Source organism: Podarcis muralis, chromosome 16 (assembly GCF_964188315.1).
Source record: "Podarcis muralis chromosome 16, rPodMur119.hap1.1, whole genome shotgun sequence".
NCBI lineage: Eukaryota > Metazoa > Chordata > Lepidosauria > Squamata > Lacertidae > Podarcis > Podarcis muralis.
In genome coordinates this window covers 14,076,086-14,089,901 of record NC_135670.1, presented here as the reverse complement: position 1 = coordinate 14,089,901, position 13,816 = coordinate 14,076,086, and the positions used below count along the sequence as shown (strand labels likewise).

Here is a 13,816-nt window from a genome sequence, read left to right as displayed (position 1 = left end):
GCACTGAAAAGGGAGGCATCTCTTACCTTTCTGGACCTTGTCACAGAGGAGGAAGATCTCGTCTCCACCCAGGCAGCTCCCTGAATTGCGGTTCACACGGCAGATCTTCAACTCGGCTGTGTTGGGAGCACCTGGAGAAAGAGAGGGCGCCGGGGCCGTCTTAATGACTCGGTGGCAGTGAGGGAATACAAGAGGCTGTGTTATGGAGACCATTGGTCCATCTAGCTCAGTACGGAATACACTGACTGGCAGTGGCTCTCCAGGGTTTCAGGCAGCCTACCTGGAGATGCCAGGGATTGAACTGGATAACTTTTGCATGCAAAACAGGTGCTCCACCACTGTGGACCTTTGTGGAAAAATAAATATCCCAGTCCTCATGATTCTGAACAAAGGACCGAATTGAAAAGGGACATCTGAAGCTGCCTTTTACTGGTCAGACCATTGGTCCATCAAGCTCAGAACTGCCTGCACTGACTGGCAGCAGCTCTCCAGGGTTTCCAAATCATGATTTAACGGAAGCCCCATTAATTTCAATCAAGTAGTTAGTGCACCTAACTCTGATCTGCATCCATTCCATTTCCTCAGGGATAGAATTTATTTACTTGTTGGATGAAGAAGCTGCTGTTAAGTTGCTCTGGGAACCTCAGATAGAGCAGGATGCGAAAATCAAAAACCAATGAATGATCAGTGTTGGGTCTGCTCCACTGTCCATCCCTGGTTGGTCCCTCCCTCTCTAATAAAGGTAGGGGTGTGCGTCAGAGCCACCCCCCGTTAGCACTCACGATTGTCATAGATGGGCTGTGAGATTGCCAGGGGCAGCTGGACCAAGCGCCCACTGCCTGCATCCTGAATCCACACCTGGAAACAGAGCCGAACCGCGTTCAGGTCATAGTCTCCTTTTAGCTCTTCCATGGACACTGGAATCAGGGGCAGGCGGGGAGGGAGAGAGAGAGAGCAAGAAATATAAACAATACAGTTAAGTCTAGAAAAGGGAAGTAAAAATTGTGCACCTGCATCTAGATGGTTCAACCCCTGGAAATGACAATTAAAGAGAACGAGGCAGCACAGGGGTGGGTCAACTGTTTTCAGCTTGAGGTGCAGATTCCCTCCTGCGCAACATTTCAGGGACCGTATGCCAGTAGCAGACAGAGCAATGAATGCAAATCTGAGCCTGGAGGGCACCCTGGTATGTCTGACGATGGTTGGGCTTAGCTGCTACTTTTACAGGGATAGGAAACCCTTTTCAGCCGGAGGGCCATATTCCCTCCTGGGCAATCTTCTGGGGGCCACATGCCAGGGACTGTCAGGGCCAGAAGCAAAAGAGTGGGCAGAACATCAGGTGTGAATTTTAGATTTCTACAGAAGGCTAGTTTCTAGGCACACCTGTACACCCCTCTCCATCCTGGCAAGAGGCATTATCAAAGTTCAAGGGCACATTCTAGCTGGTCTAGAACAGTGTGAATCAGGGTGAGTGAGGGGCATGGTCTAGGGAGAGCCCCAAGAGCCAAACAAGGAGGCCTGGGGGCCGCATTTCACCCCCCGGCTTGGCATTGCAGCATCTCTGAGACAGCAGGTTGCAAAAAAGGCCCTTCTCTGCTGGAGACTCCAAAGCAGCATTGCTGGTCATCACATGCACAGCTAGGTGGGAGAAATCGTCTGAGCTAGTCCAAGACAGCTTCTCACGTTCCAACAACAGACCCCAGACCCCCACAAAGCCCTTGACCACTGTCACGTCCGACAGCGCTCCTCACCATTGAACGGGTTGTTGTTGGTTTCGATCCGCTTGGCCACGGCCTTGTCCAGGTCTCGTTTCCGCACGCATTGGATTCCCAAGTTCTGGAAGCTGGGAAGGAGCACATGGAGCAGGCAGGGGTCAGTGTGCAGCTTGGAGGGAGGGGGAGAGGGAGGCACAAGGAGGCGAAAGGCATCGGGAGAGAAGCACGGCTGCTTCCCCAAACACCAGCGAGGAAGATCCCCAAATCATCCACCTTCACGTGGAGATGGTGATGCTCTTAACATTGGCCCATCTAAGCTTGCTTTATTCTTTGTACAGACTCCCGTGTAAAGAGCCAAGCGCCCCACTCGCACTGGGCCGCCCGGCTGCTTTTCACGCTAACTTTTCTCCTCGCAGATCAAGGTTAAATGGCCGACAGTGAAACCTGCAGAGCTTCAAGCAGCCGCTGTCAAAACATGGCCCACAACTACCTCCTCTTGGGTTTTAACCTGCGTAGTTTTTTATTTTGGACTTTGCGGCTGCAGTGGTCGCGGAAGGGCAGTAGCTCAGCAGTGAGCACACCTGCTTTGCACACAGAAGGCCCCAGGTTCAACCCCAAAGGCATCTTTGCATAGGGCTGGGCAAAGATACGCTCTCTGAGACACTGCAGTTGTTCATTTAGTTGGGCAGCTTCATCCCTCAAGTTGTGCTTATGTTTGCACTTTTGTTTGCAGACGGCAATGGCTAGCGGTTGATGCAAATAAATAAACACCCACCCCCAAATCATCCTCCCAAATGGCCAGAGAAAAAGACCGGGGGGGGGCAGATACCCAGCTCTCTCCCCTTCCCACATCCGCTCACCTGTGGATGGAGCGCTCTGGAGACAGCTCTGCTTCATAATAGCCTTCTTTGCAGTCCTTCCCCACCAAGTCGTGCGGGTGGGGCCGGTAGGGGACCTCCTTGGTGACCAGCGAAATGCGGACCTTGCCTGGGCCTGTATAGTTGTGGATCTGAAAGCAAAAAGCAAAAGGGGAGCTGATGTGTGGCAAAGGCTGCAGCTCAGAGGCAGAGCATCTGCTTGGCATGTGGGAGGCCCTTGGCTCCATCCCCAATAGCATCTCCAGGAAGGACTGGGAGAGACACCTTGCGCCCCTGAAACCCCGGAGAGCTGCTGCTGCTGCTTCAGCATCTCTTAAGTCCAGTGTTCACAGTAACCTTGCAGAGTAGGGTCGTACGGCCTTCCCTGCGCTGCAGAAATGGGGATATGTAGCTCAGTGGCAGGTACAGCAACTGCCTTGCATGATTCAATCCCCGCTGGCATCTCCAGGTAGGGCTGCCTGAAACCCCCAAGAGTCATAGAACCACAGAATTGTAGAGTTGGAAAGGACCCCTGAGGGTCATCCAGTCCAGCCCCCTGTAATGCAGCAATCTGAACTAGATCATATGTGACAGATGGCCCTCCAACCTCCACTCAAAAACCTCCAATGAAGGAGAGTCCACAACTCCCAGAGGGAGTCCACTCCACTGTCCATACAGATCTTACTGTCAGAAAGTTCTTCCTGATGGTTAGTTGGAATCTCCATTCTTGAAACTTGCAAGCCGTTGGTATGAGTCCTACCCTCCCGCAGAATGACACATGACCTCTTCCTTCACCCAGAGCCTGGAATGTTTATGATCATTCCATGCCAGCACACCAGTCGGTGTCAGGGGCTTCACCCCCGCAAAGGGCAATTAAAGTACAGTGGAGGCTCGGGCTGCGAACGTGATCTGTGTGGGATGCATGTTCGCAACCCGCAGCGTTTGCAACCTGCAGCAGCGCGCCTGCGCACGCGCAGGTTGCGATTTAGTGCTTCTGCGCTTGCGCGACCGCAAAAAACCGGAGGTAACCCATTCTGGTACTTTCGGGTTTTGGCGGGTCCGTAACCCAAAAAAACGCAATCTGAAGCATCTGTAATCCTAGGTATGACTGTATCCTTAAAACGATGCCTTTTATTCTTAAAATCACACTCCCATGACCACACATACAAGCCCTGCTTCAATCCCTCAACCCCCCAAAGACTTCTAAGTAACACTTATTTCTAGAAGAACCCCCTACCCCACTCCCAAGTGCTGTGGGGCTGACCTTGATGGTGGGGTGGGTCTTGGTGGTGTCTGTGCTGCGCTCCCCGGGAATGGAGCCAGCCAACCGCCCTTCGCACTGATAGCGGAAGCGCATGCCGCGCTGCTTGGGCTGTTCAATTATCTCCACGACAGGAGTGCTGCTTGCGGGAGGGTCTGGAGGGAGACAAAAGATACACCTATATTAGTATTATATAAATTGTTAGTAAATCCTACCAATTGTTGCCGTTTTTTATTTATACACCACTCAATGCGAAAACAGGATTCAAAGTGGTTTTCAGAGCATAAAAAACAGGTGTGCAGACATGAAAATGTGAACGTACCCCCACTAAAACATGAAAAGCATCCATGATTAAAATACACAATGAATCAATCCCACAGAAACAGCAATTAAAACAGGACTCTCAGGTGGAGAGATCAAGAGAACCAAGAGACACCCCCCTACAGAAGCCAGAAACACTTGGCTATTGTGTGTTTTTGAAACAAGCCAGGCTGCAGTTGATAAATGCTTCTCTCTCTCTCCCCCTCTCTGTGTGTGTATGTAGAAATTTTTATTATTTTCAAGGGCAAGCATTACAAACACAAAACAGGGAAACACTAACTAACAGGTAAGTTACATACAAAAAATAATAATAAAATACAATGCCCTATACATAGATTCTCACCAACTCTGGAGGTGTGAGCTCACACCAACAAATCCAAGTGCTTCGATTCTTTCAGTGATAATCACCTCATCAATAGCAAATAATACTAATGCTAGTCAGGCACCTGCATTGCACTGCTTTCAACACCGGCTAAAATTGTTTTTGTTGTGTAGCACAGCCTGCTAAGACATGTAATTTTATCACAGTTAGTTTATTTGCTCTCACACCTGTTGATTTTATCTGTATTTGGAGAACTGCATTACGCCTACTGTTTTTATCATATTACAGAAACTTTGCTAAATACAAAATGAGCTATTAATGAAAGCCACCCCATTCCTAAAATGAAAACGACAGGCTTCTCTCCCAAGTTAATTCAATTTCTCTTTGGTGCCAGGCTTTAATCCCGCAATAGGGAGATGGTGCTGGGACCCCCAGAATATGGTCTGAAGCAAGGATGGGGAACCTGTGACTTTCCAGGCATTGCTGGGCTCCAGCTCTCATCAGCCTTGGCCAGCATGCCCAATGGTCAGGGGAAATGGGAACCTTAGTCCAGGAACATCTGGAGAGCAACGACTTCCCCATCTCCGGTTTATCCCTCATCTGCACCACACATTTAAAGCAGCACCATACCACTTTAAGCACACACGGCTTCCCCCAAAGAATCCTGGGAACTGTAGTTTGTTAAGAGGGATACGAGCTATGGGGAGACCCCTATTTCCCTCCCAGAGGTTCAGTTCCCAGCATGGCTCGACAGTCAACCCCTCTTCACTTGGAATTCAGAGAATTGTGGCTCTGTGAGGAGAAACAGGGGTCTCCTAACAACCCTCAGCACCCTTAAAAAATACACCACCTACAGTTCCCAGGTTTCTCGGGATGTGGGTTGGGGGTGGGAAAGCCATGACTGTGTACCTAACCTGCCACACCGGGCTGTTGTGAGGATTAAATGACGGGGAGAACCACATACACCCCCTTGAAGAAAAGGAGATATATAAATGCAATGAATATGAGTGAAATAAGTAATCATAGAATCATAGAGTGGGAATAGACCACAAGGGCCATCGAGTCCAACCCCCTGCCAAGCAGGAAACACCATCAGAGCACTCCTGACATATGGTTGTCAAGCCTCTGCTTAGTAAAAGGTAAAGGTACCCCTGCCCGTACGGGCCAGTCTTGACAGACTCTAGGGTTGTGCGCCCATCTCACTCAAGAGGCCGGGGGCCAGCGCTGTCCGGAGACACTTCTGGGTCACGTGGCCAGCGTGACATCGCTGCTCTGGCGAGCCAGAGCCGCACACGGAAACGCCGTTTACCTTCCCGCTACTAAGCGGTCCCTATTTATCTACTTGCACCCGGGAGTGCTATCGAACTGCTAGGTTGGCAGGTGCTGGGACCGAAAGACGGGAGCTCACCCCGCTGCGGGGATTTTCGATCGGCAAGCCCTAGGCGCTGAGGCTTTTACCCACAGCGCCACCCGCGTCCACAGCGCCACCCGCCTCTGCTTAAAGACCTCCAAAGAAGGAGACTCCACCACACTCCTTGGCAGCAAATTCCACTGTCAAACAGCTCTTACTGTCAGGAAGTTCTTCCTAATGTTTAGGTGGAATCTTCTTTCTTGTAGTTTGGATCCATTGCTCCGTGTCCGCTTCTCTGGAGCAGCAGAAAACAACCTTTCTCCCTCCTCTATATGACATCCTTTTATATATTTGAACATGGCTATCATATCACCCCTTAACCTCCTCTTCTCCAGGCTAAACATGCCCAGCTCCCTTAGCCGTTCCTCATAAGGCATCGTTTCCAGGCCTTTGACCATTTTGGTTGCCCTCCTCTGGACACGTTCCAGTTTGTCAGTGTCCTTCTTGAACTGTGGTGCCCAGAACTGGACACAGTACTCCAGGTGAGGTCTGACCAGAGCAGAATACAGTGGCATGTATAGCGCTGAGATGCATGTATAGCGCTGAGATGGGGCTTTAATCCAAGGCAAACCCCAGCGCTAGCTGTCAGCTCTAAACAGCTGTGTCAGTGCATACAGACTTTCTTTCCCCCAACTAGATCCAACATTCAAGCGGAGGGGAATGGCTTTTGGGAGAAAAGCGCATGATAAATACATACAGTGGTAACGGGTTACATACGCTTCAGGTTACAGACTCTGCTAACCCAGAAATAGTACCTCGGGTTAAGAACTTTGCTTCAGGATGAGAACAGAAATTGTGCTCTGGCGGCTTCACGTCAAGAACAGTTTCAGGTTAAGAACGGACCTCCGGAATGAATTAAGTACTTAACCAAGGTACAGTGGTGCCCCGCAAGACGAATGCCTCGCAAGACGAAAAACTCACTAGACAAAAGGGTTTTCCGTTTTTTGAGTCGTTCCACAAGACGAATTTCCCTATGGGCTTGCTTCGCAAGACGAAACGTCTTGCGAGTTTGTTTCCTTTTTCTTAAAGCCGCTAATAGCCGTGCTTCGCAAGACGAAAAAACCGCAAGACGAAGAGACTCACGGAACGGATTAATTTCGTCTTGCGAGGCACCACTGTACCACTGTATTTTTTGACGCCATTGAAGGTTTTCCTTTTTCAATGAGCCTTTTGTGCTCCCCGCCCCTCGAATGCGGATTTGGAATCGTTTCATATATGATTTTTAAAAAAACATTGTTAATAACAAATTGCTTTGCGGCATTTCATACAGTGGTTTTTAAATGAATGCGAGTGTTATCAGAAGCCTGAGCCCGCTTGGTGGTGGGCAAGGTGCCCCTAGGTACACATCACACCTTGCGAACGGCTGACTCTCAATACTTTTCATTTAAGAGAGAAAGAAGAAACAGCCTCTCCACCTTATTCCAATCCCCCTAAATGCAGTTGTCCCTTGCTGGGTTTTGCAGCAACAACAAAAGGTACTTTCCCTGAAAATTAAGAACTGCCTGCCAACTTTCTGTCTGGGCAGAGAAAGGAATGTTCCCAAAGTCACACAGGCAGGCCAATCTGTGTCCCCTCCTGCTCCCCCCCCCCTTGTCAAAAGGGGCCCTGTTTTCACTCTGTCCTGTGCTCTCACACTGTTTCCCCTGGGAGTCAACTCCCCCCCCCCCAAACTTGGGGATTTCCCGATCCAAGCTTTGAAGCAATACAGGAATTTTTCTTTTTCTACTCGATTAAGTCACAGGCACAAGCAAAGTCCAGCCAAGCTTGGCAGCAGATGGTAACTGCCTTTTCCACTGTGCAGGGACAGAGGCCCCACCCCTCCAAAACTGTGGCCTGACCCATCTGTTTTGCTTGGCAGAATCAGTAACCCCTGTGTTACCCGCGCCAGACTCCTTCACCCGGGCTATTAAAAAAGAATTAAAATGCAGGGCGGATCAACCTGAGAAGCTAGGAAACTCTCCCAAGCCAGGGGAAATCCCCACAACAGGGAGAGGCAGTACAGCAGGATCCTCATCCACCAGAAGTCAATGACCTCACCCTCCACCGACACTGCGAAGCCAGGAAACAAGGACTATAAGTCCTTTCTCTCTGCTCCAGTCACAGAACCTCCCAGCCAAGATGTGAATTAGGACTTAGAAATCAGAAACTGATTTATTCAAAACCCAATAAGCCCCTGCTCTCCTTAGCTTGGCCCACAACTTATTTCTGCTCTTCTAGTCACCCCGAGTGAGGTTTACATGTTTGTCTGTCTCTTGACCATTGCCCCTTCCGTCACAGAAGCCAGACAGCGACTGCAAGCATTCCAACAGTTGTTCCCTGCCCTGCTGGAGCAGCATTCCACAACATTACAAGGCAGCTCAGCCAACCCATGTGAGAAGCTCCACCACCACCAATTATACATGCCCAACAACTACTCCCCGCCCCAGCCAATCACTATCTCTCTACCCGGAAAAACTTTTAACTCCTGACTCGGCATCTTTTACAGCCAGAAAAGCTTTTGTCTCCGCAGCAGCCAGATGTAAGGGATGCAGTAAAAGAAACAGAGGGACCATCTCTTAGAACACTAAAAATAATATACCAAATGTGTGCATGGCTTCAGGAGCAGTACAGTGTCCAGGACAGGATCCCGAACCCCAGAATAGGATCCTGGACAAAAAGATCTAGCTCATAGTAGAGGAAATTCACAAATACTGTATCCTCCGATTCTTGGAGAGTAAATATATTACTGCGTAAAGCTGGATCGCTGAATTTCTGGTGCCAACAGCACCCAGCAATTAAAGATTTTTCCTTTCTCACCACCATAAACCCTACTCCTGCATTTATTATATTTTTTTATGACAGCCGCTTTACCACTTCAAATGAGTGATATAGGAAATCTCAGTGTTTCAGAACATGCCTCTGTTTTTTTCTGAACTGACTGTTTTGAGTTTGTCTAAGAAGTCTTGCAACAGGTGGCCCGACACCAGTATTTTAACATACAAAGAAATGGTGAAAAGTCTGGGAAAGTATGTTACTGAATATTTTTTGCTTAAGTCATGCCTTCATGTGGGATTCCTTCAAAGCAGCCCTCGGGGGCCAATGCAGTTCTGAAACTAGTGTTCGAAACCACTGCAATGGGAACACTATTTCTGCTCTTGCTTGCAGAAATAAAACTCCCTGAGGTGAAACATAAAACCACGAGTAGTGAACATATTTACAAAATGCTTCAAAAGATACCAATACGATACTAATAAAATCTAAAATCACTGTAAATTAGGGTACTTTTTTGTTTTAGGGAGAACATAAAGGTTATAAACATTTGTAAATTCAGTGCCACGGAGCTTCCATTTTTTCTTAAACAAAAACAACACTACGACTTAGATCTTTATTAAGTTTATAAATGCTTTTAAATAAAATAAATAACATAAGCAAAGTGCGTGGTATCAGGTTGTGTTATTCTGAAACGAATAATAAGTTCTAAGAAAAGCTTAAATCCCATCTCCTTCCATTATAAGGTAAAGGTAAAGGTAAAGGTAAAGGTACCCCTGCCCGTACGGGCCAGTCGTGTCCGACTCTGGGGTTGCGTGCTCATCTCGCTTAAGAGGCCGGGAGCCAGCGCTGTCTGAAGACACTTCCGGGTCACGTGGCCAGCGTGACGAAGCTGCTCTGGCGAGCCAGCACCAGCGCAGCACACGGAAACGCTGTTTACCTTCCCGCTATAAAGCGGTACCTATTTATCTACTTGCACTTAGGGGGTGCTTTCGAACTGCTAGGTGGGCAGGAGCTGGGACCGAAAGACGGGAGCTCACCCCATTGCGGGGATTCGAACCGCCGACCATACGATCGGCAAGTCCTAGGCACTGAGGTTTTACCCACAGCGCCACCCGCATCCCCTCCTTCCATTAAGGAAGTGGAAAATTGAGGGGCACTATCCTCCCCCTTCCCCAATTCAAAACTTCCCAGGAAATACTGCCATTTGTGATATGAATGACAACAACACGAAACCAAGACATGCCACTTACCTGGAAGACCCCAGTTATGTTGCAACAACAACGGCAGGAGATCTGGAGGAAGGAAAGAAAACAAAACACCAGCATGAATAACTGTGGAAAGCACGAAACTGCTTATAAAGAGTCAGCCCTAAAGCTGCAGAATTCCCTCCCCAGGGAAGCACACTTGGCACCTTCACTGTATTGCTGATGTTACCTGCTGAAGACACAACTCTTTAACCTGGCCTTTGATATTAGAGGTATGTTTTAGGACCCAGCCCGTTCTTCCATTTGCAAATTGTATTTGCATGTTGTTGTGACCTTCCCTGGAGCCTTGTGGAGAAGGAAGGATATGAATTCCAGTCATGATGATAATGATAAAGATAATATTATGATGGCAAAAATAATGGCATCTGCACCAGCAGGGGCTCTCCACTAGGGTTTCAGACAGGAACCTGTCAGCTGTACTTGGAGATGCTAGGGGTTCAACCAGGGACATTCAGGTGCTCTGCCACTCAGCTACAGTCCCCCCCCCCCCCACCAGCAACTGAATGCCATGTCTTACTCAATACATAATCCATACATAGGCAGCAACTCCACACAGCTTGACCACCCAGCATTAGCCTTGTAAAGACTTCAGCCGTTACTTCAACCGCTGCGGTCTGCCAAGCAAAAGGTGTGTTGCTCATGATCACTTGACACTATGCAGTTAAGGAAATGATCCCAAGCCTGCACTCTTGCTTAACAGGATCAGCTCAGTGTCCACCTCCCCAGCAGGCATTAGGATATAAGGATGCTTCTCCTCCGCTCTCCAAATGATCACAGAGGCCTCCCACTTATTCCCTGTTTGCAATGAAGCTTGAAAGGAACCCTCTGACTGGCAGCCAACTTTTTCAGGCCACGTCGGCGCACTCTGATTTTCAAGCAAGCGCTGTGGGTGCTGCTACCCCCTTTGCGTCTCTTCTCCCGAAACACGGGAAAGAAAAGATACACGTGCACTTCATGCTTCCAAGAGATCAGGGTAAAAGTTGGATCCGGCTGACTTATATTGAACCTCGAAAAGCACATAGAGCTGAAAGAGGAAGTGGAGAAGAGAGTCACTTTTCCAGCTTCCTGCTTAAGGCCTGTGGACCTTTCTTACCCCTTTAAAAAGTAACTGTGCTCGCTACCTTATGGCCAAGGGTCAACAATACCATGTGTGTGTCCGTGCGCATGCTCAGAGGCTTTGGAGCACCAGGAGAAAGACTGAAAGGGCGCCACCTGACACCACACTGGCGACAGCGTTGTAGTCAACAGATTCTCCCCAAACCTAATTTTAGTCTGGGGAGGGGGGAATTAACTCTCCCACAATTGTGGTTCCCCCAACACACACACACACACACACACACACATTTCAGTATGTGAGAATCTGAGGAATTTTCCCATCATCCGATAAAGGGGAAACAAAGTACAGCGGCCACCTGTATTCTGAGGGTGATGAACCTTTCCCATAAATCCTATTCATCCTGATTTCCGGAAAGTTGACATGGGGGGGGGGGCAAGAGTCCACAGAGTGGTAAACTGACCTGGCAGAGAAGGTGACACGGGGGAGGAAAGTAAGCAGAGTAGAAAGGAAAGGGAGAAGAGAGACAGGAATACCCACAGGTGAAAGGAAGTAGAAAAAGGCAAGAAAAATAAAGGGCAAAAAGTGTTTTGAGAAGGTAAGGAGAATGTGGAAGAAGGGCTGAGCAAGAGAGAAAGAGGCAACAGTGATATACCTGGTGATAGAAAAGATGGCGAAAGAAGGCGAGAGCAAAGAGAAGGTGGAAACTGAGGGGGGGGGAAGGCAAGACTAGCGACGCAGGAGAAAAAGTAGAAGTAGCTAAATAGAGAAGAAATGAGAAAGGAGGTGGTGAAAGTTATGGAAAGCGAGAAAGTGACAGAAAGGCTTTCTGATTAAGAAAACGCAACCATTGTAAAAGTGAGCATGACTTCACTACTGAGGAAATGTAATAAGCGAATAGGAAGAGAACATACCCAGTTGATGCTGACACAAAACCCCACACGTACACAATGTAAAAGAATGCTTCACCCCCCTTCCCCAACCTTATACCACATACAACACTAACGTCTCATATCAAATGTAACTGATCTGTAACAAAGAGACTCTACAACCTGAAAAAAGAGACAATGCATGTACTTTTGTAAACCAGGAAAATCTTTTAATAAAATTTATTTAAAAAAGAACTGAGCATGACTTGCCCTCTTGCTTAATGTCTACCATAGCCTTCACTGAAGAGAAAACCCCCAGAAATCAAAAGAGGATACAACTATTAAAAGTGTCCCGAAGTCTGACTAACAATACTTGGAATACAGCTTCACTTGTTAGCATGCCAATACCTCAGTGTGGCAAGACACTGCCTGTTACTATTAAGTTTAAATCAAAAGTGAAAATGTGAAAGATGGTCTGGTTGGCAGTCAGAAATGGGTCTCTAGTCTGGACTGGCCGAAGATCACAAAAGCGTGTTTGGGAGCTGGAACTTCCACACAAAGCTTCCAAGACAGAGAACAGATACCTTAGGTTTTTATGTCTAATCTAGTTTAATCCTCTCTTTTTTTCTGAAGTGGCTTGTTATTCTGTAGTATATGTTCAGAACCATTTAGAAGGGAACCCTCTAGGTTAGATTACTTTTAAGTAAATTTCTGATTGGCTCCTTACAATATTTAATTTCACAGATTTTGTCACTGGTTGATACCACACTCTTCTCCAAGGAAGGAGGCAGGCTTTTACTGATCTCAAATTCATATAAGTATGTGAAACACTATTGGAGCCATTCAAATCAGGTGACTCAAGGCCCTGCAAGGACTTACAATGGGGGTGGAAGTTGTTGCTAGACTACAATTCCTATGATCACTGGCCATGCTAGCTAGGGCTGATGGGACTTGGGAGTACAACAACATCCAGAAGGCCACAGGCTCCCCCATTCCTGCCTTATACCCCCCCTTCCAGAACCTCCTTTCTGCAAGGAGCTCTGCACATACTCAGAAACCCATGGCTCTACTCAAACAGGTGCAAATGGAACGAGTTAAGTCGCAGTGACTTTTTTTGAGATGTCTGAATGAGGGATCAGTTTCGTCTAATCTTTCCCAGTTTTCCAAAAGAAACTTCTGTACAACATAGCAAGAGCTGGCTGTGTTAACAAGCTGTTTCTCTGCAATTTCTCACTAAAAATCTCCCCTGTGAGTTCCAACAAACAGCTACCAAGCCACCACTTTTAAGTGTTTTTCTCCTGCTCTTCAAGATGAAAAAAAGAGTTCATATGTTTATTTCACAAGGTCTGATTAAAGCCTGTACCTTCTGTACTTTGGCAAAGTAAATCTGGAACACCTTGTGCTTAGTATTTATGGAGTTGGGTTTAACTGAGGGGTCCCTTGCCAGAGCCCAGCCTGCCAGAGCCCCAAAACTCCTAGGGCAGGGGAAACCTCTACAGCCCAAGGGCCAAATTCCCTTGCAAGCAGCCTTCCAGGGGCCACATCCCAGTGGCAGGCAGAGAAATATATATGGAAGGCACAATTCCAGCTATATTCCAGCCACGCCAAAGCCGAGAGGTCAGCACCCACACTTCTCTCCACCCAGGCAAGCAAGACACAGGTCTAGGACACATTTCAGACAGACACAAGTTCTGGAGGAAGGCAAAGACCAGGGCAAGTGAAGGCCTCAGGCTGGGGAAGAGTCTCAAGCCCAGAAGGGAGGCATGCTGAACCACATTCAGCCTCCAGGCCAGAGAGGTTTCCCCACCCCTTTTTGTTTAGTGCATGTCAGGAGGTCCGGCCTAAGAGGTGGAAGACTTTCAAGCATGCTTTTTCTCTTTCTTTCTTCTGGAATAAAGACTTCCTCCCCAATGGTCCATCGCAGCCACCAGCAGAGAGCGATAGAAAGAAAAGAGAAAAAGGTGGGAGGCAGGCCTGTGTGTCATGGAAC

At 48.0% G+C, this 13,816-nt stretch overlaps 1 protein-coding gene across 1 annotated transcript in view; it reads right to left on the bottom strand.

Annotated features, from left to right (window-relative positions):
• Nucleotides 1–13,816, bottom strand: part of RELA (RELA proto-oncogene, NF-kB subunit) — a 32,988-nt gene that overhangs the window by 6,243 nt on the left and 12,929 nt on the right. Inside the window, exons 2-7 of the mRNA XM_028711031.2 lie at nt 9,889–9,930; nt 3,837–3,988; nt 2,576–2,724; nt 1,752–1,843; nt 783–917; nt 27–131 (exon numbers count right to left, since the gene is read on the bottom strand). Coding sequence (XP_028566864.2) covers nt 27–131; nt 783–917; nt 1,752–1,843; nt 2,576–2,724; nt 3,837–3,988; nt 9,889–9,930 — 675 coding nt within the window. The remainder of the gene's footprint in view (nt 1–26; nt 132–782; nt 918–1,751; nt 1,844–2,575; nt 2,725–3,836; nt 3,989–9,888; nt 9,931–13,816) is intronic.